Source organism: Ambystoma mexicanum, chromosome 13, assembly GCF_040938575.1.
Source record: "Ambystoma mexicanum isolate Mex_15411 chromosome 13, UKY_AmexF1_1, whole genome shotgun sequence".
NCBI classification, from domain to species: domain Eukaryota; kingdom Metazoa; phylum Chordata; class Amphibia; order Caudata; family Ambystomatidae; genus Ambystoma; species Ambystoma mexicanum.
In genome coordinates this window covers 762,019,803-762,040,337 of record NC_090938.1, presented here as the reverse complement: position 1 = coordinate 762,040,337, position 20,535 = coordinate 762,019,803, and the positions used below count along the sequence as shown (strand labels likewise).

Genomic DNA, 20,535 nt, shown 5'->3' with positions numbered 1-20,535 from the left:
GGAAAATATCAAAGATATGGAATATGTGGGAGGACACAATCCATTCGAAATGAGCATTCTCCTCCAACAAGCAGTTGAACAGTAACCAAGCAGTTGTAGATGTCTTCTGCGGCAAGATACCCACAAGGCAGTCATCGTGAAGATTAATCGGAAGACTAGATGACCATAGGTCGTGGTGACAAAGTAAGCAATACAAAACTCTTGCGAACTACGCATAGGCGACCAACTAGTTTGCCGGAAAAAAACAAACAATCCGAGGGACCTCGATGCGTGTGGGATTTTGGTAACACTACATGTTAGGGATAGTGTTAGTCATACCAACGTCCCCTTTCGATCTTCGAAAGGAAGATGCAATACTCAACGATTTCCACTGGATGTGGGACCATATGCACAGCATGCGATTCTTGGCAGATTCACAAGTATCAGAATATAGGTTTACAGATGAACTTGTGATTACTTTCTCAATTAACTGAAATGAACAAACCGCTCCAAGCCCTGATGGATTTCAAATCCGAAACGTGTCGGCAAACTTATGAACCAAGTTGAATGGTTATAACAGAAAAGAATGCCGTGAAGGCACTATTAATTATGGTTATCTTGGTTTAATATTGAGGAGAATTGGTTGTTACCCCTCTGGATTTGTTAAAGATTTGAAGAGTAAAAGTTAATGTGATTATACTTTTGTATCTTTGATTTAAGTTGATTTAGGGTGCCTTAACCCTATATATTTCAGTCTACGTTAAAATGAAGAATCATCTTTTGATGTGCGTCAGAGAATTATTCAAGTTACGCTTTGTTGAATGATACATTTATGTATAAAAGTTATAGTAGGACCCATTTAATACGAAAGGGCGCCTGGTCGCGTCCCTGCTCTATCCAGGTAGGTAAACATTTAAGTAGTACAATTGAGCAAGATCATATGAACCCACAAAAAGCAAAAAATACTGTTCCTGACAAGTCAATAAACAAACAAATAGTGCAAATGACTAATGCTTGTGATTCACATGTAATGCATCAGAGCATATGTTGCATATACATGTGGAAGCAGCATAGGACATTCAATAAAATTATATATAATGTACATAAAATATAAAAATACATGTGCAAAAAGGACTCTTAAATTTAGCAGGAATAGCGACGTCTATGGTCCCTTGTGGGGGATGCCATGAGTAAAATAATGTGCTGCAATTGCATTAAGTACAAGCCAGTAAATTGGATTATTGAAAGTCCTTTCTCAGTGTCACAAAATTGCTATTTGTATATTGTTTTACGTATGTTATATATAATTTATATATAATTATATGGAATGTCCTATGCTTCTTCCATATAAATATGCAACATATACTCTGATGCATTAAATGTGAATCACATGCAGTAATCATTTGCACTATTTGTTAGACTATTGACTGTCAGGAACAGTGTTTTGTTCTTTTATGTGGGTTCCTATAACCTTGCTCAATTGTACTATTTAAATGAACCTTATAGTAGGACATCTGTCCAGAGTGTGCAACTGGGTTACTTGTTGGCGACAACAGGTTTGGTGGGATTAGCAAACACACATGGCCCTGCAGTACCCTGCGAAAAGCCTCCACTTTCCCGGGCACTGGACATCCATATAAGGATTTTCCTGGCCTCACAGGTCAGGAAGACTGATTAGTGACAAGAGGCCAAGGGAAAAATGAAAAACCTCCTGGCATGGCCATGTTTGGACACTAGCCACAGTTAGACAAACGTGGTAAACTTGGTAGGGCTTAAGTAAAATACACCAAAAAAGGATTGTAAAAACTGCTGCAACCAGCGTGTCCCTTAGACATACCTATTGTAACCAAAAATCATCAAAGTTAGTCTAGGGGGAAAACGGGCAGTGCACCCCATTGTACAATGATAAAAAGTTAACAAAAGTGATAAGGTAAGACTAGGGGAAACCGTTTCCCATTACGGACAGCCTGCAGGACATATCAGTTTCCCTATGATTAATAAGCAAAAGTCAGTGTAGTGAAGCTTAAGGCTTCACTGCACAAACAGCAGGTCAGATTCAAAAGCAAAGTTTGGAGGTCCATAAAAATGGAGGGAAAGGTGCTGTAAAGAGAAATCTTTAACAGAAAGGAACTGGGTGGGAATGGCCAAAGGGATTAGCATGGCTATGGGCAGTCAATGGTTGGTTAAATAACCAAACACCTACAAGCGGTGGGTCCCTCATGACATTTCGCCTTGGTTGTATTCCAATGCAATAGTTTTGCTTTATAAGTGGGGCTTTAGCGCCAACGAATAGCCAAAACTAAAAACATAACTGTATAGCCTCTTTCACTCCTCCTAAAGAAGTGCATTTGCATAGAAAAACTAGCCCAGCCTTCAGTAAAGCTAGGCCACCAAGCTTACCTGTATGGGAATGGCTGCCTGCTGCAGTACCATGGGTGCTGTGTAATGAGACATTGGACGGACGACGTGGAGGTGACGGGGAATATTAGTGGAGAGGTTGCAGCGCAGGTCAGACAAAGCTACAAAGGTGTTCCCAAGCAGACGCAGGCATTCCCCCACCAGATTAATGGTACGCTGGTCCTCTTCACGTCCCTCCATCTGCAGGAGAAAGAAAAAGAAGACCGGCATCCTTTAAATATAAGACTAAAAGCCAATATCCGTCTAGAGGCTGAATTTTTATTTTACTTTTTCCTGGAGACAAAGCTGCCTCAAGGAACAATTTAAAGACTGCATAGGATCCCTCAGCTTATACAGAGCAATCGATAGAAAAACAATAGGATGTAGAACTTTTTTTTTATATCAAGTTTTATTAGGTTTCGTACATGTCACAATAATGCAGAACATATTTAAACATGGCTAAACAAGAAACCAGTTATAACCCACCCCCCATCCCCCACCAGTTCAAGTTCTCAATAATTGCTTATTTGACGGGCTCCGAAAAGAGCATAGCAATGCCTACATGATGTGCACTTAGCATGCCGAAGTCCTGGGCCGAGCTTTGAGGGACTCGAAGTTGGATTAGTGAGCAATGGCCTGACGCCCCCGCGGGGGTGGGAGGTGGGGGGGGGCGGTTGGGTGTTCTCCGGATCTGGTGCTCATTATACTGGGCGGCAGTATTTTTCGGAGAAGGGGAGCCATATTTCCTCGATGCTGGATCTAGATTCATCAATTAGATGTGTGAGGAATTCCATGTCGTAAATGGCCTGTACCTTGGTTACCCATGCTTTTTCCCCTGGGCATTCCGGGGTTCTTCCATTTTTGCGCCAGGCAACACCTGGCCGCCACCAACAACCTGCAGCATATGATCATGGATATTTTCTTGATCATCTCCAGCGTCAATTCCGAAAAGGAGAAGCCAGGGGCAGGAAGGCCGCTCCACCCCATCTACCCCCTTAATCCAGGTCAGTACTTCCTCCCAGTACTTTTGAAACACCGTACACCACCACATGTGAATATAATCACCCCACTCGGTCTTACACTTCCAGCAATGTGGGTCGTACCCTGGCCTCATTCTAGCAATCCTCTGCGGGGGGTAGTGCCAACAATGCAATACCTTGAGGGCCTGGTGGCGATACTGGAGTGAGGCCGTGGAGCGATTGGCCCGCCTACACATTTCCCCCCACCTCTCATCGTCTATTTCCTCGCCCAGGTCCTTTCCCCATTGTATGCGTGCAGGGAGGGAGTCTCTTGGGACAGAAAAGAGGAAGAGCTTGTAGAGGCGGGATATTATTCCCTTGGAGCCCCTCGCAGAGAGGAGGAGTTTTTCAAAGTTTGTGAGGTCTCTCCTAAGGGTGTCCCCCCCCAGGATGGTTCAGTGAGGACTCCTTTAAGCTGGAGATAGCGAAAGGGGGACAGAGTGCCTATCCCCAGGGCCTCTTCCAGATCTTTCAAGGGTAAGAAAGAGCCCCCCACCCAAAGGTGACCAGTCCTGCTAAGGCCTGCCTCGAACCAAGTCTGGTGCGCCGCTGGCTCTGCTATCTTGGCCAGAAAGAAAGGGGGGGGGGGGGGGGGGGGGGGGGGCAAATACAGCTTAATGGGGAGGGCCAGGACCTCTCCCGGTTTTCCATATCGTCAACCTTGAGCCGGAGGTCCTCCTCGCGGCGCTGCAATTCCTGAAATCTAGTTTCCATTTGCGTCTCGAGGCGGTCCGTCGATACCCGATTGCACTCGACCCCTTCTACACGATCCTCCAGAGTTGAAACCTTGGCCGTAGGTCAGCCAATTTGGCTCCCATGTCCGTCCTCATACCCCTAATCTCTTCTAGGATAGTTTGGATATTGCACTGCATGGCATTCATGTCCGGGGGTTGCGAGGCTGTAGGGCCGGTCTCCATTTTGTAGGACCCAGGCGTGAATTGGTATTGCGCAAGGGTTTCCCTCCAGTTCATGGGGTATCTATCGCCCCAAGCTCTAAGGTTCTCCTGGAGTGTCTTCCGGGTGAGTCTTAGGGCCCCCTGGCACCTATTCCACTACGTGTGCCAAGTCCTTAGGTGGCGGGGCCGAGCGCCGGTGACCAAGTTCCAGGTTATGGGACACCTCTTTCAATTCCTCAGAGGCGCAGCCTCCCTCCTCATGGCCCCAAGCCGCCGGAGTCCCTGGCCCGCACCGGTGATCCTCTTGGGGGGTCCAGGGGGCTCTTTATCAACTGTTCCACTTCCAGGGGCTATTAAATCTTAGGGTATTGCTCTATTCCCCTGTGATGTGGCGAACCCTCGTTGCCGGTACCACTGGTGCAGGGAGATGGGCAGTGACCAGTTAGCTAGGGAGCCCCCGGGGGGGGAGGCGCTGTGTCTCACCTGTACCGCCAGTGTGTGGAACTGAGCGTCGCTGGTGGACGGGAGGCCTGGAGTAATCTTGCTTTACTGCAGAAGGCGGGGGTCCCGGATTCCGGCAGGGGAACACCTCCCAAGGGGGGTCTGAGGCGGCCAGTGGGGGGGGGGAGGGGCGGGAAGCGGAGGGGCCCAGGCGCGCTCCCGCGACGGCCTGAGCCTGCTCCGGTGGTCGGGTGGGCTCCTCTGCCACTAGTCCGGAGCCCTGCGGAGGCTGTGGAGGGTAGGCCTCGGGTGTCTGTGGCGGTGGTCAGGCGTAGAAACGTGGGCCGTTGAGGTGGTACCCAGGCGCGATCCCGCGTCGGCCCGGGCACAGACGAATCACTAGTGGAGAGACTGGTTGGGGGGGGCAGGGACACGCTCCCCCAAGCACCCCGGGTTGGATCAAGTATAGCGGTGGTTCCCCCGTATCCCCTATGATGGGGGCAGGTCACTGTTGGCCTCCAGCAGTGGATGAGCCGGTTGCCGGCAGCTAGTGCAGCTTTTCAGAAGGCCCACCCGGGCCTGCGATGGTGCGTTGGGCCCTGCGTGTTGTTCGAGCGGGCCGCTCCTCCTCTCTGGCGGGGTCAGATGACCCGCCGCATCTGGCACAGAGCCTCCTCTGAGATGCCTGGAGAGGCGGAGGCCGTCAGCCATGTGCCGGTCGAGGGAGGATAGGGGGCTCCTCAACCCGTGCTGCGTGGCCTCCGCCTCGGCCGCCAGGCACCAGCCGTCTCCGGCGATGGGGGGCAGGGCACAAGCCGCTGGTGGGGATCTCTGCAGGGCCCGCCCGGGCCGTCGACAGCCCCGGTGCGCGAGCTGGAGCGGGCGATCCGGCTCCTCCACCCACTACGCGGCCAGGCGATGTGCGGCTCCAGACCAGGGCTTTCCCTCAGAGGCCGGGAGGTTTGGGTTGCCGATCACAGGCCGCTATCTGGGGAACGGGGCATCTCCAAAGTCCGGACAAGCTTCTGGGCAATCCAGAGCGGTTCCCCTCCTCGACGATTGCTGGTAGATGGGGTCAAAAAGCATTTAAGGCATGTCCATCAGTGGGTTTCCCGGGGCCATACGGGGAGCTTGAGATTCAGACGGCCATCTTGCCCGCGCCCCCTGGTGGCCTCGATGTAGAACATTTTAATGTTTGTACTTTTTCTGACTAACACTCATGAGGTTCAAAAATACCAGCTGCTACTGCGTGTTGGTTTCCACCCAGTTACAGTAAACTTGCACTTTTAAATGCTACAGCTGTCTAGCTTCCTCTTAAAAGGAAAACATTTAATGTACAGATCAGACACCATAGTCTAGAGAATGAACTTGGAAATATAGACTATAAAAACCGGTGCACATCGAGTTACATTTACATAAGCCAAATCAACACCAAGAATGGATATAAAAACAGTAGAAGGCAGAAGGGACATCTGGAACACTTTAATACCAGTCAGCACATTTTCTCAAGAAAATATTTCACGACTTATCACTTGGCAAATGGCGGCCTTTCAGGAAATTTTGCATGCAATAATTTCACAGGACAGGTGTAATCTCCCTCCCTGAGACACTCAGCACCATTTGCTGGACTCCTGGATCTTTTTTCTTGTTCTCCTGAATGAGGGGAAGCTTTTCCCTCCATTCAATCTTTTTGCTCCGACCATAGGAACCCAGTTCATTATGTTTACTTTCTCATGGAGTTATACTTTCTAAGGCATCTGTGATTCACTTTAGTAGCACGCAGCACCCTTTGTGCAGAAAGGCATACATTAGTTTTCAAAAAATGATTAGCAGTCATTGCCAATTAAAATGTTCTTGATTAACAAACAAACCCATTTGATTAGCTATGTTATCAAAATGTGGACCGCACACGTTCACCCAAAAGGGCACCTTGGCGCTAAAATTAAACGATCCAACACACTAGACCTATAACAACAATGTTTTAAGAGACCGCCGAAAATGAAGATTATTCTCAACACACCTAAGACTAACCAGCAGGTCCTTCCAAAGATTGCCTGCCACGATGGAAAACGCCTGCGCACCTACTCTTAACCGGAATTTAGGAATGGCCACTAGGCAGATACTCGGAGCGGAGAATCCACTCAGGAGTATAGGGCAGACATTTGTCCTCAGGGTAGCCATCCCCCTGGCAATAGTAGGCCAGGTAAACCAGACACAAGGATTCAAACTTAATCCTTTTGGCCCTCGGGAGCCATTAAAGGGCTTGCAAAACCAGACTAATAGGACATCCTTAAGGGGTAGAGGTGGCTACCTGAGCTGCCAGATGATTCTGAAGTAACTACAACCAGTGTATAAGCCCTGCAGGTTGCAGCAGATATAATGCATTGCAATAGTCGATACGACTAGTGATTATAGAAGCCACCACCAAAGGACACAGGTGCAAAGGATGAAATGGCAGTACCTTGCAAAAGAAATGGCCTGTTTTGCAAACTGCGCTAACCTGAGGGGCCATGGATAATGACTCAAAGATATACTCCTAGGTTTTTAACCACTGTCACTGGAGTAGGTAAGACACCCAGACCTAACGGCCAGAAAGAAGGAGTCCAAAGAGCAGGGACTGAGGGAGAGTCCACCAGCAGAATCTGTCTTATCCCCATTAAGTTTGAGCCAGTTATTCATCCATCCCCTCACAGCCTCGAGGCAGAGGTGCAATAACATCTTTGCCTGGTCAAGATCTAAATCGGACCAGGATTTAGAGGTCATCAGCATAAGAGTAGCAACGGAAACCGTGGGATCGGATGAGACTCGCCAAAGGTTGAACATGGATGTTAAATAACACTGGGGACAAGGAGGAGCCATGGGGAACACCACAAGAAAGTGAGCGAGAAGGAGATAAGGTAGGAAGAATGTTTGGTCCCCATCAGTCATAATAGATGTAAACCACGTCAGGGCTGGTCCAGAAAGGCCCGCCCCAGCCACGTGGGACCGAATGATGGAGGACACAATCCATTCAAAATGAGAATTCTCCCCCAATAAGCAGTTGAACAGTCGCCAAGCAGTTGTAGATTTAACTGTTTACCTACTAAGCCTAAGAGAAATGCACTCGATCAATGGGAACGGATGACAAAAATGTAAATGCGCCTTCTGTAAAATGGTGCATGTCCCCACAAACCCACTTTCTTTGGTACTCTGCTGCCATCCAGAGGACAGCCATGCACAGTGAAACAGCGCCATGGCCTTGATGAGGTTTATGTACTTTCGCCCCTGCGGCCCCTCCTGCATTTTGTAATCTTTCCCCAGTTTTCTTGCACTTCCTTTCCTCCACTGCGCTTTCACCTGCTTGTTTTTCATCCTTTCCCCTACTTTGCTGCCTGTTATTTTGCAGTCTTTTTTACAATATTGTGCCACACCCGTGACATCCCTCCCTGGCCCTTGCTTTCCCTGCCCCGTACCCATAATTGGCCATTTCCCGTAGGGAAGTAAAAGCCTCTAGAGAGCAGAACACTTTCAATCCAGTGTAGTGGCCTTGATGAGGTAGGTGTTGTACTTTTGCCCCTGCGACCGTCCTGCATTTTGTAATACTTCCCCTTTTCTTGCACTTCCTTTCCTCCACTCCCCCTGTTCGTTTTTTCATCTTTTCCCTTGCTCGTTTTTCCATCCTTTCCACTTTCCTGCCTGTTATTTTAAGTCTTTTTCCCCCATTATTGTGCTGCACCCGTGGCATCCCTCCCTGCACCCTCACTCCCCCTGCACCGTGCCCGTAATTGGCCGTTTCCCGTAGGGAAGCCAAAGCCTCTAGAGAGCAGGACACTTTCAATCCAGTGTCCTGGCCTTGATGAGGTAGGTGGTGTACTTTTGCCCCTGTGGCCCCTCCTGCATTTTAATAGTTTGCCCCGGTTTCTTGCACTTCCTTTCCTGCACTCCCATACTAGCCCCCCTTCCTCGTCCCCCTCCTTTTCCCCTCGCTTCCTCGTCCCCCTCCTTTTCCCCTCGCTTCCTCGTCCCCATCCTTTCCCCTCCTTTCCCCATCCCTTCCTCGTCCCCATCCTTTCCTCGTCCCCATCCTTTCACCTCCCTTCCTCGTCCCCATCCTTTCCCCTCCCTTCCTCGTCCCCATCCTTTCCCCTCCCTTCCTCGTCCCCATCCTTCCCCCCCCTCCTCGTCCCCATCCTTTTCCCCCCTCCTCGTCCCCATCCTTTTCCCCCCTCCTCGTCCCCATCCTTTTCCCCCCTCCTCGTCCCCATCCTTTTCCCCCCTCCTCGTCCCCATCCTTTTCCCCCCTCCTCGTCCCCATCCTTTTCCCCCCTCCTCGTCCCCATCCTTTTCCCCCCTCCTCGTCCCCATCCTTTTCCCCCCTCCTCGTCCCCATCCTTTTCCCCCCTCCTCGTCCCCATCCTTTTCCCCCCTCCTCGTCCCCATCCTTTTCCCCCCTCCTCGTCCCCATCCTTTTCCCCCCTCCTCGTCCCCATCCTTTTCCCCCCTCCTCGACCCCATCCTTTGCCCCCCCTCCTCGACCCCATCCTTTGCCCCCCCCTCCTCGACCCCATCCTTTGCCCCCCCCCCTCCTCGACCCCATCCTTTGCCCCCCCCTCCTCGACCCCATCCTTTGCCCCCCCCCTCCTCGTCCCCATCCTTTCCCCCCCCTCCTCGTTTTTCTCATCCTCTCAAGCGGTAGCTCTTAACCACACTCCCTGGGGCTGCCTGTGCAACCCTTTCGGCTTAGAGCCCCAAGGCAAAGGGCAGCTCCCAAAGAAGCAGCTCCAGACCGCATTTGCCTGAGAAGCCAGTAGCCAGCCGTCAAACTGCAGCGACAAAGTAAGTGTGGTCTGTTTGGGGCGTACAGCAATCACTGTATTCCGAAAAGTCCTGCCTCTCTTATTACCTACACAACACAGCATACCAAAATTAGCCAGCTAGTAAAGGGTACCTCCATCACTGCTGTGTACCAACCGTTCAGTGTAGTTTACTGTTGTGTTTCATACTTGGGTGTTCTCCCTCTAGCCAGATACCTCACATATAGGTGTTTTGCACTTCCTGTTTTGCCTCAAATTTAGGAGTTTACACTCTGTCCAGCCATGCGTCGCACTCAGGAGATTAGTCATTTGTCACATCAAATAGGACTGTGTAGAACTTAGTGAGTAGCCAAGGCACTAACCACCCGCTTCTACCTTTTTAAACTAACCAATGTTAGGTAAGATTTTCATAGTAATGGTAAATCTTCCCGACCTGTTTCAACCCCAGAACGTTTTGCTTTAATGGTGGATTATTTTTCATTATACCTCCGAGTGGGAACCTTTTTCCACACTCACAGAATCTTTCTCTTTTTATGGGTGTCATTTTTTAGACTCTCCATAGTGTCATTTTAAAGTTATCCTCTAACAACTTTTTGGCAATAAGTGCCTCTTGTTGCTGGGTTGCCCTAGGGGCTCTCCTTTTAACTGTCTTTGGCTAACCTTGAGAGAACTACAGTTCCCAAAGAAAGAAAGTATCTTTGGATCCCCTTTACATTTTATTTGGTGAAACCAGCACACCCCACCTTATGTGGAGTGCTGGGGTGATACAATGTATCCCCTTTCACACTAAAACTAACAATTCTGTTACAGGGACAAGCTTACCTTCCATGGCTGGTAGTAGCGATACCTTTTATTACTTTGGTGCACCTTTACCGTGGGCTGTGTTCACAGCTGCAGTAAAGGCAACCAAGGGTGCTCATTTTACCAAAATGGACCCAGTCTTGTTTTTTCGCCATTTTTGTTTTTCTTGTCCTTCCTTCTTCCTTCCCCTGACATCCAGGGCAGGAAATTCTCGTGTGTGATTTTTATCTTCAGTGGAAGTCCCCTGGACTTCCCGCCCAGGCTCCAATCTGTCTGTGAAGGCAGGGAGTGAGGGAGGAGTCCAAAACTCCACAGCCCTTTGTATTCCTCCTTGCCTGAATGGGGACAAATCCCAGTGGGGGGCTGGCTGTCCTGATTGGATAACCAGACCGCCCCTTGTAAAATGCAGGGAGAGAACGCAGAAGTTGAGCTGTAGTTCTTGTGAAATATTCCGAACCTGGAAGCTGAAGACAAGTCCACTGGAACTGAAACCGAAGAGGATGAATGAAAAACAGCTGAGGCGATTTCCAGCGACAGGAGACCCTGCTGTGCACCCTGAGCCTGCTGTAGCCCTTCCTGCCAATCAACCTGGGGACTCCGCAAACAACGACCCTGACCCAGAGCATGGTGAGATCCACAAGACTCAGGAAGACCTGCGTTTTGAGTAATCCCACGCCTTGCTGCGACCTTGCGGGGCTGTAATACCCACATACCCTGGAACCTCGAGTCATTGTGCGGTGCATGGTGTTCCGAATCTTGCGTAAACTTAGTGGGCATCGTGGTGTATCTCCAGAAACACTAATCAAGTCCCAAAAGTCCTCACCAGAGTGCTGGAGCTTTGTAACAACAAGAATCCGACCAGAGATCATCTGTTTTCTGCGCTCCTTAAAAAGCTGCCAAATCCACAAAGCCAAATCCAGCCACGAGGAAAACCCTGCCTAAAGACTTCTGTTCCCTGCTGCAAAGTCCCTTCCCAAGCTCCTGTTTTCATTCACCACAACAAGGAATCCATGGACCAGGTTTTTGGCTGCAGATCCTGAAGTCGTCCTGCTGAAAAATCTTCTGTGCTGAGGTACTGTGCTGGCTTGGGTGTGTACTTACCTTCAGTCTCTTGTGATTCCTGCATAGGTTTGGGGTGTTTTCTTGTGATTGGGAGGCCCCTCGTCCAGTTCACCCAGTCCCACTGCTGGAATCCTCCTAGGGTGTCTCCTGTGAAGCCCCTGCACCCTCAACTAACGCTAAAGTAAAACTCACCTGTTTGAACATTCTTCCTGAGGAACCTTTGCTACTTAAGAGCCTATCCTGACACGGTCTGTTTGACACTAGACCCTCGTGACCCCACTTGTACCACTGAGAAGACTCATGCTCCAAGGGAAAGACTTAAGGGATTGGGGCTTTTGCCTAGAAAAGGAGAATTAGTGTTTAAAAGTTACTTGTAAAAGAGTTGGTTGGTAACAGAGTTAATTTACACAAGTTTGTAATTAACTTGAATATGTGTTGCACTACTCTGAAAAGTATGTAACATGTTTCTTTCCTTAGAAACTGTTTTGCCATTCTAACAGAAAGATGTAAGGGTATATTACTCACCTGTGATTTGGTTGAGCCTCTTCCCAAAATTAATGCTGTTGGTTTCACTTGATTATTCCCGTTCAGATTATTGTAGAAGTGTTTCCCCAACTGGGTCTTGCTTCCTCCGACTTGCTCTTAGCCTGTCCAGAACAAGTCTGCATTAGGTTTTACCTACCTAGAATAACCGAGTCATTTATGAAGTGAACCATTGGGTTTTGCTTCCCTGGTCTGTTTTAGACAGACAAAAAGTGTTTTAGGTTTACCTCTGCCCCAAGTTGCTGATAGTTCCTTGAAAAGGATATGGAGTTTACTTACCTTGAGTTAGCTGTGTGCCATCCAAATATAAGTTACAAGAGTTACTGCTCATCTCAATCTGTGTTTCACGGATCTCAAGAGCACCTGCAATTGAATATTACATCCTTAGGATTTAGTCAGCTAGTATAACCGTGGTATCACAAAACTAGTTCTAGGTTTTTACTGTACCTAGAATAAATTCACAAAATCTATTTTGTCCAGTTGATAATGATTATGTGATTTGTTACTGAGCGTAATGGTACAACTGGTGGGGTCTACTACCCTTTAATTAATGAAATCTGAAAGTAACCATTGTTTACTCCCCAAGAATAGGTGTGACCTATACTGAATGTGTATGAAATGGTTTGGCTTCTCTAGAACTACTGTTAGGTGTTCAATATAAGGTTGATGCTTTGGGCTGTGTACCTTCAAGCATAGTGTTGTGTTTTTTAGAATTGTGATTACATATGCTATAGTACTTATGTCCCCCAAGATTTATCTGGGCCTACTTGCATTTAAATATTTTTTATAATACATAGTGATTGTGTCACAATTTCATTTGTACTGATTCCACAGCCCTTTCTCCCTCTTAAAATGAGCCTGGCTGCTCGGTCTACGCTACCATATACTCAGGTGGTACAGCCTTATACTAAGAGTGGAGTCTTGTACTGCCTCAGCTGAATGGTTTTACTAAGCCCTTAGGTGGACTTCAGAAAAACTGTCCTAGCAACCACCTAAACACTATACACGCCCACTGGTCTAGCAAACCTTTACCCCAACACAAACCCCAACAAAAGCAACACACCTACACACAAACCCGAACACCAGGCCTTACCCATACAGACAACTCAGTGTACACAACCTTAAACACCTGCCAATCAACTCTCAAAAACACACCCCAACATGACAAACCGCCACACAGAAAACACCCAAGGCATTGGACCTTAACCATATGAAAACCAGCCAGTGCATACAACCCGCCATGTGCAAACCAACACAGATGCCAGTTCCTCCTGGTTCTGGAACTATCCTATCATTTTTCCCTCACTAACCAAACATGTCCTCTTTGTTACAGCGCAACTTGAGCGCCTGGAGACTGCCCTTGGGTGGCATCGGTTTGCGGTATAAAACATAACAGGGGCACAACCGTCTCTGAAACCACAAAACTGGTACACCTCTCTCCCACCTTTTTACCAAATAAAAACGTAAAAGGTAGCGTGAATGTACCCATTTCCATTCTGCAACTGTCGCCCCACATGGACTCACTGAGTTGTGAACTGTGTTGCCCAGCCATCTCGCACATCAAGATAACTATTGCTGAGCAAGATCTCACAACTAGATGGAGTATACTCTGTGCTAGCTAGTCCAGATAAAAATGCATATATGAGCCAGCATCACAGATAACTAATACCAGCTTCAGTCATATCTAGACAGAAGAACAAGTAACTTCTCAACTTTTAACGTTCTTTCGATGGGATGTTCCTCCGACGTATTCCTTATCTTGATAGATTACATCCCAGCTTGCTGGCCTGGGAATTATTTTAGTAGAGGGCGCTGCGCGTCGACGTTCCTCGAGCTGGTGTCCCTCAACAGCCTCCGTCTTGGTGCCGACATTGTGCATATAAATAGACTCGTGCAGCGACCGTTGCTCAGTTCCGTTTTAAGCTTGAAATCAGCTGTCCATGAATTGGTTGTGACCTTGAAGGAGCGTAAGCTGCAACTACAAGGGACGTTTTACTGCTGGGATGGATTGGGGGGGGGGCGAAAAGGAATATGTCGGAGGAACATCCCATCGAAAGAACGTTACAAGGTAAGAAGTAACTTGTTCTTCGAAGGGATTGTGTCCTCCGACGTATTCCTCATATTGATAGACTCCCATAGCAGTGGTGTGAAAGAGGAGGTGGGAGTAAAATTGGAAAATGTTCCTTTAAGAATGAACAGAATATAACACAGCTTTGCCAAATCTTGTCTCCTGGCTAGAGGAGAAATCCAGACTGTAGAATTTTGTAAAGGTATGTGCAGACGACCATGTGGCAGCCGCACATGTCTCAAATCGGTACCCCTCTGGAGAGCCAAAGAGGCTGCGATACCCCTGGTTGAATGAGCCCTAAGATGTTGAGGGGGCTCTGTCCCTGCCAATTTGTAGCAATCTAGAATGGCTAAAATAATCCATCTTGAAATGGTCTGTTTTGTGATTGGCAATCCTAATTTATGTCCTGCATAACCTATAAACAGTTGGTCTGCTTGCCTAATCCTAGCAAGTCTGTTAATATAAAAACTCAAGGCACGCCTTGGATCCAGCCTATGTAGCCTCTCTTCCTCTTTACCTGGATGGGGAGGAGGATAGAATGAAGGTAAGGTTATTTTCTGAGTGATGTGGAATTCAGAGGCCATCTTTGGGAGGAAATTAGGCTTCACTTGTAAGACAACTTTTTGAAAAATTGTATGAGGAGGTTTGAAAGATAGAGCTTGTAATTCGCTCACTCTTTCGGAAGATGTTAGAGCCACAAGGAAGACTGTTTTAAGGGTGAGAAATCTTAATGAACAAGAATGGAGTGGTTCAAAAGGAGTACCCATCAGAAAATTTAAAACTAGATTTAAGTCCGAGGTAGCCCTTGATTATACCAACTTGAAGACCTGAATTGGCCAAATAGAGCAAAGAAGATAACACCATTGGTGTACTGCATGAAAAGGGTTCGATATTCTTTTCTCTACACCAGCTGCAAAATCTGTTCCAACGGCAGCGGTATAAAGTCTTTGTTGCTGGCCTTCTAGCTGAAAGCAACACTTCCATGACGTCATCCGGGAGGTCCCAATCCTTGATTCTCAAACTTTCAGAAACCAAGCGTGAAGGTTGAGGTTTCTGATGTCTGGATGGAGAACCTGACCTCCCTTCTGCGAGAGAAGATCCTTTCTTTGCAGAAGACAAATCGGAGGGCAGATTGACATGTCCAGAAGGTTTGGGTAACACGTTTTCCTGGCCCAATCCGGGGCAATTAGGATCATAGTCTTCCGTAATCTTCTCAACCTCCTGATCTGAGGAATGACAGGGACTGGAGTAAACGTGTATAGAAGTGGAAACTCCCAGTCTACTACGGACGCGTCCCCTAGAGCTCCTCTCAGGGGAAATTCCCTTGAACAAAACTGATCGCACTCCCTGTTGATACTGGTGGCGAACAGATCCACTTGAGGGGTTCCCCAAAGGGCGAAGATCTCTTGGACTTCCTCAGCTAGCTCCCACTCGTGGGAGACTCTGCTCTGCCTGCTCAGAGCGTCTGCTGTCCAGTTCTTCTCTCCGGCTAAGTGAACAGCCGATAGAGATTCCTTCTTGAATTGCCCAAAACCAGAGCTGCATCGCCTCTCTGCACAGCGGCAGGGATCCCACGCCTCCTTTTGTTGAGGTACTGCATGGCCACTGTGTTGTCCGTCATTATTAGGACATTTTTCCCCTGTACAGATGGCAGAAAAGCCTTGAGCGCTAGTCTGATTGCTCTCAGCTCCAACAGGTTGATATGTAGTCTGGACTCCAATGGAGACGAACGACCGCTGATGGTCAAGTCTTTGGCATGGGCTCCCCATTCCGTGAGTGATGTACCCATGACTACTGTTATCTCCGGCCATGGTTGCCAAAACTCTTCTTTCAAAATGTTCTCCCGACAGGCCCACCACTGAAGGTCTCAAGCCACTGTCTGGGACTTGAAGGAGATCTCATTTTTCCTGAGAATTGCGACCATTGAGTTCTCAGCGCCCACTGGAGAGATCTCATTCTCAGGCAAGACTCTGGCACTAGGAAGATGGAGGATGCCATGAGGCCTAGCAACCTCAAAAAGTCGAAAACTGAAAGCAGTTGGGCATTTTGAAATTTGGTGACCATCTGCAGAATATCTTGGGCCCTCACCTCTGGTGGCGAGGCTCTCCCCAGGGAAGTGTTCAGGACTGCTCCAATGAACTGGAGTTTGATATCATCTGTGACTTCAAGTTGAGGGAGAAGCCCAGTTTGTGAAGAAAGTGGCAGACAATCTAGTTGAATCTGAGCTTGTTCCGATGATCCTGCTCTGATCAACCAATCGTCTAAGTAGGGATAGACATGGATTCCTTCCCTCCTTAGACTTGCCGCCACTACCGACATTAGCTTGGTGAAGATCCTTGGGCGGAGGTCAGCCTAAATGGCAGAACTCGAAATTGATAATGAGAGTTGCCAATTGCAAACCTCAGTTATTTCCTGTGTTTGAGATGGATTGGCACATGGAAATAAGCATCCTGAAGGTCTAGAGATACCAACCAGTCCTGAAGCTGGAAGGCCTGCAGGATCTGAGAAGGTTACCATCTTGAACTTGTCCTTCCTGAGGAATTTGTTCAATTCCGGTAAAACCAAGATGGGTCTCAGCCCTCCGTCGTCCTTCGGTACTAGGAAGTAGGGGGAATACCAACCCTTGTTCCTCTCCGCTGCAGGTACCAGTTCTATGGCACCTTTCTCTAGCAGGTCTACAATCTCCTGCATAAGGAGCAGATCTGGAAACTTCAGAGAGTGGTTCCCCGGTGGATGAGCGAGGAGTGTGTAGAAAAGGCAGGCAGTAACCTTGGGCAACTGCCTCCAATGCCCAAGCATCTGACGTAATAGCCTGCCATTCTGCCAGATGTTGAGTTAACCTGACCCCTACTGGTGTCTTGTGAGGGGAGACCTCGGAGGGGTTTAGAAGCGGCTGACGCAGATGCCGAGGGTAAAGTGGCACCTGCTGCTGCAGTTTTTGTACCTTTAACCCATCCACCACGGGTAAATCGTTTCTGGCCCGTTTGAGCTGGCTGTCCTCTGCCTTTTCTGAATACGGAGTAAAAGCGAAAGGACCTACCCCTCTAGGAGGTTCCTGAGGGGCAATTCGGAGTCTGTCGGATTGCAGCCCCCAGAGATTTCGCTGCTGCCTTGGATGTTTGTAACTTCTCCAGGCTATCAGCCTTCTTACTAAATAAAGTGCCGTCAAAGGGCATGTTCAAAAGTCTGGCTTGAACATCTGAAGCAAAACCAGACTTCCGCAACCACGCAAATCTGCGGATTGTGGTACGTGCCGCCATGGCCCTGATGATACGGTCAGCAGAATCAATGCCTGTTTGAAGGGACTCGCACATTGCATCTTTCCCATCTTTGATGTTTAAAAATGCTTCCCTTTCCTCTCCTTCTGGGAGACAGTCAGCCGCAGATGAAGCACACTCCCAAAGTGTATGGCTGAATCTTGAAAGCGTGCAAGTGGCGTTAATAGATTTAAGCACCATGCTACATGCAGAAAAGACTGACAGAGCATCAAACCTTTTATCATCCCTGTCCTGTGGAATAGTAGGGCATGCAGATCTACTAGTTGACGAAGTTGCTGCTTGTACAACCAAACTCTCTGGAGTTGAATGTTTGCTCAAGTATTCAGGATCTGTAGCAGATAAACTATCTGCCAAATACAGGGTAACTGTAGGGATAACTTCAGGAGTTTCCCAATTAGCAGAAATCTTTCTCTGCAGAGCAGTATGAAAAGGAACAGGATCTTCCTGTGGACCTTTAACTAAAATGTCAGTAAGGTCATCCTGCTGAAAAGAAGGTGTAGGTGTAGACCACCCCATGAATTCTATTATTCTAGCCATCAGAACCCTTTAAGGGGTCTCAGCATGCTCCCCAGGGACTGGTTTAGCAAACTCTACTTCTAGAGAAGTATCTAAACCACTTGCCTCATGTAAAGAATCTTGAAGATCTATTAACCTATTCTCTTCAGAGATAAATTCCTCTGGTATGGGTGTTGTGGTCCTTTGTAAACCAAAAGGTTTCTCATGGTCGGAATCCTCCCCTTCCTCATATATAGAGGACAAAGCTCTAAAGTAATCAGACCTAGGACATGGTGGTTTAAAACCCATTTCTAGAGCAGAAGGGGCCAAATTGGTTGTCGCCGGTTGAGAAAACGAAGTTGTCGATGTGGAAGTCAAAGGCTTTGACAAACCCGAAAAGGGCGTCGAAAAAGTTTGAAGAGACCTCGAAGTACTCGAGAGGATCGGAATCCTACTCCGAGTCGTCGAAGTTGTCGACGGCATCCTCAAGGTCATGGTCTAAGTCCTCGACACCTCTACTGTCCGAGATGTAGTGACAGTTGTAGGTCTGTCTTTTATCGGAGTCGACAGTGGCGTCGAAGACTGACGATACAACCGATTTATGCGTCGACTGACCCTTCGACAAAGTTGTCGATGTAGATTTATGAGTCGAAGAAACCTTCGATGACTGCGTCAATGACGCAGACTTACTGCCTTTACTCGAGGGTTCATGACGCTCGCGGGTAGTTTCTTTCGTCGGGTGCAACGACTCGCAGCGTTTTCATTGTTCGGGTACTTCACCCAGGGTATCGCCTTTAGCCGTCTCCGAGGGGGTTGAGGCCGCTTTCTCAAAGACGGTAAGCATTTTCTTACAGAATTCCTCCCACTTAGCTGGAGAGCTGTGTTTCGTGGGGCAGGTGACCCTTTCCGGGGAGACAGAAGACGACAGATCTACGACGCCTCTTCGAGTGTTTCGATCTCGAAGACTGATGGGAACCGCTTCGAAACCTTTCCTGTGACGGCGAGGAGACGAATGTCTCAACTCTGCTGAAGAAACTTTCGAGGGAGTAGAGGTTTTAAGAGTCTTACCTCTTTCCAGCTTCCCCTTGCGCTCCTTCAAGGCTTTCGCTGTCATCGACATACAGTCCTCGCATTCCGAACAGTGATGCTCCGATCCCAGGCACCACAAACAGATCCTGTGAGGATCAGTCAACAACATTTTCTTCCCACAATACCGACACTTTTTGAAGCTGGACCGTGAGGGTCGATGGTTCGGATGAGGAAGCCATCGAATTAAGATGTTATCTTCGAAGAATAAGTTGAATCTTCTTGAAGAAAGAACTGAGCAACACTATCCAAGGCCCACGAAGCATGGAAAAAAGTAACTGAGCAACAGTCGCTGCGCGAGTCTATTTATACGCACGATGACATCGGTGCCGAGACAGAGGCTGTCGAGGGACACCAGCTCGAGGGGCATTCAACGCGCAGCGCCCTCTACTGAAAAAAATTCCAAGGCCAGCAAGCTGGGATGTAATCTATCAAGATAAGGAATACGTCAGAGGACACAATCCCTTCGAACTGTAATACTAGTGTGCGTCATATCGATGTAGTAACCCTGTGGGAGATTGCACAACTCTTGTCCTCTTGGTATTAGGTAACCCACCTATTGGTATAGGTCTGTACTACACAAGTTGGTAGTGTGACTGAGCAGCCAGGTTTATCTCAAGAGGGGTAAATCTGAGCTGTGGCATCGAAATTCACCAATATAAGTATCCAAATAACACTTACACTCAAGGTTTTCTAGTAAAATAATGATTTAACTGTCAGTTTTAAATAAGCATTCTTTAAAAAGTGCAATGTGACAATAAAAAACACTTAAAAATACGTTCTCAGAATTATGGCAAAGCAAGTAGATAATCTTTAGAGATGCTTTATACACATTTCCTACACCCTGAGGTGACTTCACTAACTAGGAGAGTAAATTAAATTCTGAGGTCGGTAGAAATGAAAGGTAAGAGGAAGGAGACAGGTTCTCAGTATGTGAGCACTTTTAAATCTTCCAATAAAGTCTAGACTACAGATTTCTCGACCCTTGGCACTCGGGCCCCTGCAGCAGCAAAGAAGTACAGCCAGTTGGGGACAGTCTTCCAGCAAAGTTAGTCTCAGGATTAGTTAGTCCCACTAACCCAAGAGAAGACGTTGTTCCCTCTGGCGCTTCTCTTGCCGATCAGGGGTTTCAGCACAGCAGAACTTCACTGGGCAGTTCAACAGTCCCGGAGGATGCAGCAAGTTCTGTTCACTGTTTCTTCGTCGGGTTGTTCGTCCCAGTGGTAGACTCTTCAGTCCAAGAAACCTTGCCTTTTATGCAGGTTTCTCCCATTCATGCACAGCTTAGCTGTCACTCACAGTACGGTTGCTGTCCTGTAAGGACAGCCAGCCAATCAGGACTGTGTGCATTCAGGTAACCTAGAAGACAGAACAGAGGGAATTTGGGCACCTCCCTCACTTCCTGTCCTTTCAGACACAATGGAGCCAGAGGTGGGTTTCAATACTGAAGCCTGCCAAGGGCAAAACTAAAAGGGTACAAACCTGGTTTGGCACGCGTGAGGCAGAATTGCATGCAGTACCCTCTGGGACCACCACATAAAATTAGGACTACAGGTGTAAGAAAACCAACCTTTGGTATAGTCTGTACTACACAGTTTTTGGTGGCGAGCTGAGCAGCCAGGCTTATCTCAGGAGGGAATGTGAGCAGTAGAATATGTTACACAGAGGTCTTACAAT

At 48.0% G+C, this 20,535-nt stretch overlaps 1 protein-coding gene across 7 annotated transcripts in view; it reads right to left on the bottom strand.

The window, feature by feature from the left end:
* The window catches only part of BAG6 (BAG cochaperone 6), a 1,121,496-nt gene that overhangs the window by 734,397 nt on the left and 366,564 nt on the right, over window positions 1–20,535 (bottom strand). For all 7 annotated transcript variants that reach the window (XM_069635087.1, XM_069635085.1, XM_069635088.1 and 4 more), the window contains one exon: window positions 2,380–2,577. In XM_069635087.1, the coding sequence (XP_069491188.1) occupies window positions 2,380–2,577 (198 nt within the window). The remainder of the gene's footprint in view (window positions 1–2,379; window positions 2,578–20,535) is intronic.